Source organism: Adiantum capillus-veneris, chromosome 11, assembly GCF_014529385.1.
Source record: "Adiantum capillus-veneris isolate H3 chromosome 11, ASM1452938v2, whole genome shotgun sequence".
Taxonomy (NCBI): Eukaryota; Viridiplantae; Streptophyta; class Polypodiopsida; order Polypodiales; family Pteridaceae; genus Adiantum; species Adiantum capillus-veneris.
In genome coordinates, this window is record NC_140941.1 from 69,799,085 (window position 1) to 69,802,836 (window position 3,752).

The 3,752-nt window shown below is 46.6% G+C and overlaps 1 protein-coding gene across 1 annotated transcript; it reads right to left on the bottom strand.

The window, feature by feature from the left end:
* Window positions 1-2,054: 2,054 nt before the first annotated feature.
* LOC147447416 (uncharacterized) lies at window positions 2,055-3,541 on the bottom strand. The gene has a single exon (XM_086524314.1). It carries the CDS (start codon window positions 3,441-3,443, stop codon window positions 2,295-2,297), a length of 1,149 nt encoding a protein of 382 aa, XP_086380440.1. The 5' UTR covers window positions 3,444-3,541; the 3' UTR covers window positions 2,055-2,294.
* Window positions 3,542-3,752: the final 211 nt, after the last annotated feature.

A 3,752-nucleotide genomic window follows, 5' to 3' on the forward strand; every position in this document is an offset into this window, starting at 1 on the left:
ATAAATATGTGCACATCGAAAGAATGAGAGTAGTCTAGTTGTGGCAAAATAAGAGGACGTGGAGAAAGAAGAATTTCTTGCAGTCTTTCCGGCCCAAAGAGTAACACAATTCTCTGTTGGAAGTGGATTTTACGGCTAATACAAACGTTAATTCTAATATGTTGCACAAAGTGAAAGGGTTGAAAAGTTACACCATTGAGGTTATTCATCTAAGAAAGCTCAGAAAGCAGTCAAACAATGGAAGAAAGAGATAAGAGAGACAACCAACACACAAAGACCCACACAAGCTTAAGCCAAAGAAGTGAAGCACACCTCAAGACTTGTGGTATTGTAGCCAACTTGATGAAGTAGATGATGCGTAGTAGTCTCCAACACCGTTTGCAAGCCACCAACAATGCGTCTTTATTGATGAAAGAAGGTTACATAGATTGTATGAGTATTACAAGTGAGGAGATAAAAGGCTTGAGGCATGAAGTAGCAAGCTCAAGATGTGTTGGGCTGAAATTGAGAGAAAGTTTTCCTCAAGGAGATGGCTAGGAGGTTGGGTGATGGCTTGATAGAGTGGCTTGATTATGGGGATTGCTTGAGCGCTTGATTGCTTGATGGTTTGCTTCATACCCAAGTGAGGGGCAAGAGGCTCTATTTATAGGTGAAGTTGCCTCTTGAAGAAGATGTTTGCTTAGAAATATCCAAGGGATTTGTGTGACAAGTGTCTCCCTTTTCAAAATATCTTGAAATTATCTTCAAAGTTTCTAGATCTTTCTCTTCAAGAAATATCTAGAGGTTCTTCTAGATCTTTCTCTTCAAGAAATATCTAAAGGTTCTTCTAGATTTTTCTCCAAATATCTTCTCCTTGCCGCCGTAAGCCTCCAAGAGTTGTTGTGCATAAAGTAGCTTGACATACATCATGGATGACATCAAACAAACTCGTAACCATTTTTCTAAGGGATTTTTTTTAGGTCCATAATTACTCCAAAGTGCACCTACTATGTGTAGAATGACACCTCATGGGGTATACTATGACTAAGACCATTTTTGGCCATGCTATACATGTCATATGCCACCTAGGATGCCTAGTAGATAGGAGGTAAGCTTTATAGGCTCATTTCATCATGGCTCCAAGAATAGGTTCACAAAGAATCCCGGGATCGAAGCCTTTTCCCAACAAGAGTGACACATCAGACTTCGACTAGTTTTTTGCATGCTAAATAGAAAATGCATATACTTATGCACACTTAAGGCATACACATAAAATCCATAATATTGTAGGGCTTAGCTTCTGTTCCCACCATGCACGTGCCACGGCACGACAACGTCCACCTACTGCCTCCCTGCGCACACATCCTCTCATCTCTGACTGCCACGTTGCCCAATTCCCTGGTACCGTATCTTGGTTTGACTGTCACATCGATGATTTTCCCTCGCATCTAATTTGATTCCTGCAAATTTCTGAATCTATTTGATTGGGCCACCCTTACCACATGGACCAATAAACGAGTAGCATGAACCATAAGGCTCGTACGTGAGCACATGTAATGGACGTCTCCTCGCATTGTGCCCTCTCTCGCAGGGGGTCTGTCAAAGGACGGGTTCAGATGATGCGACGGAAAGGATCTTCACAAGGGTGTTCAGTCTACGTGGAGAAAATTGGTTGGCTGTAGTGTAACCAGCCTTTCCTCCGAGCCTGCCAGATATCTTTCAAACCCCCCCCCCCCCCCCCCCCCCCCCCCCTGCTTGTCTCTCTAAGCACCCCTTTTTCTTACGCTCTTTCTCCTACAAGGTTGTTCAGACACTGCAATGGCAGCAATAAGCAAAGGTGCTTTGTCCCCGGGCCCGTCTGAGCCCAACCAAAGTTGATATTTCCCATCACAGCTCACAACCTGCCTACAATTTCATGAGATGCATTTACAATACCCTCTAAATGAAAGCCTAAATTGCGATTGTCCACGTGGACGAACCACAAATAAATACGCCCAAGCCCATTCCCCTCTAATAAGGCCTTTTTAGCAACATTTACAAACTAAAGTAAAATAAATCTATTTAAAACAACAAAATTAAGAAGGAAATAGGGAGGCTCTTCATTCTTCAATGAAAGGACCTATTTACAAACTAAAAAATTTGGATTCAAAAATTTGTATTCCTTCTCAAATCGTTTTAACTTTTAACAATCACAGAGCTTGAACCATCCAAGATTCCAAATGTGGTCTGGAACCTACCCAGACGCTGGAAGATGGATAGCAACACGAGGGACCTTCGTATAAGCTCTGTGTATCGATGGTGAAGGAATGGATGTGTTAAGGGCTTTTGCCCGAGTGGTCATTTGCAGGTTGAAATGAGAAGCCAGTGGGACTGCCGGCAAAAGGGCGCAGGCCTGGCGAGAGCGGAAAGAGCCCAGGTGAAATGGGTGGTGGTGAAAAATACGGAGATGGTGGCCAAGGTGGTAGCCAGGGGAATGATGTTGAGGGTGAGTAAGAGGAAGGGTTAGGTGACAGGCAAAGCAGCGCCGCCACTGCCACCGGCGGGGAAGGAAGAGGAGGCAAGGGATGTGCATATGGAGGATAAGAAGTCCGAAGCAGCGCATTTGATGGCGAAATCGGCACATGTGGTGAATTGGGGAGCAGGCCCTGCCCATATGCTGTGGGAGAAGGCAACCACTGTTTGCTAGTTGAGGGTGAGAACCCATATGAGGTGGAGACATGGGAATTCAAGGATGATGCATGGGCAATTCTACTCGCTGATGAGTGTGAATACAGACGACTGCTTGGCGACCAAGGATCCATCTCTAATTCACTTTCACCATATCTTTCCAGTTTTTCTGCCCTATTTGTAAATGGTGGCAAAGGGGGAGGTAACACACTTGCACTGTTTGGCACAAACCTTGTTGGTTTCATGGCATTCAATGGGGTTACCCAAGTGTTGTCGCCTGAGGATAGCGGAGACAGAGACAACAAGAATCGTGGTGATAGCACTGATGTATTTGGGTTGGGATGAGGCGACACCGGTGGCGGCAAAATTGGAGCCTGATTCGGCTGCGCTGGGATGTCGTTATGCATGTCTTGTTGCATATACTGATAGTGACGCTCTTGATGGTTAACATCATGGTAAGGAGCTGCTTGATGAGTCTGCTGATGGTGCTGAAAGAATTGTTGATTGTGCTGTTGACGGCGGAGGGGTGGGGGCGCAAAGCGCTGAAGCCGAGACGGCTTGGATGGCGTTGACGAAACATGGACAGGCGAAGGCGAGGCAGAAGTGGGAGGAGTGCCTGTCAATTGCTGCACAATGTGGCGGAAATCGGTCAAGTGGGCGGTGACGACGGTGGGGGGAGGGCGGCTAGAGGAGGATGGGTATGAGGAAGAGGAGGGGAGGGAGTGCCTCTTGTCAAGGGATGAAGGTTTGGAGATTCTGGACGAGGACGATTTGCGAACGGAGAGGCGTCGGTCCATAGCAGGTGCAGCTGCTAATGGCAATGCATGGAGGAGAACTCCACAAAGAGGAAAGAAGCCATTTTACATACACAGAAGAAAGAGGGAGAGAGTCCTGCTCACCTACCGACCCACCCGTCATACTCTTTGAAAAAGGAGGCGGTCCCTTCTCTCGCTGTCTACGTGGTCAGTCACCCATTCACATGCCGCCACTTCAGCACACGCCGTCCCCTTCTGCCTACGTGGGCACCCCCCTTTCGTACCAGAACGACATTTCTTGGTGACAATTCACACTTCCACTTCTGTGGTACCTGGCCTAAGGCCCAATTC

Coding starts and splice junctions, on each gene's coding strand:
- LOC147447416 (XM_086524314.1), bottom strand. CDS start 3,443: ATGGACCGACGCCTCTCCGTTCGCAAATCGTCCTCGTCCAGAATCTCC.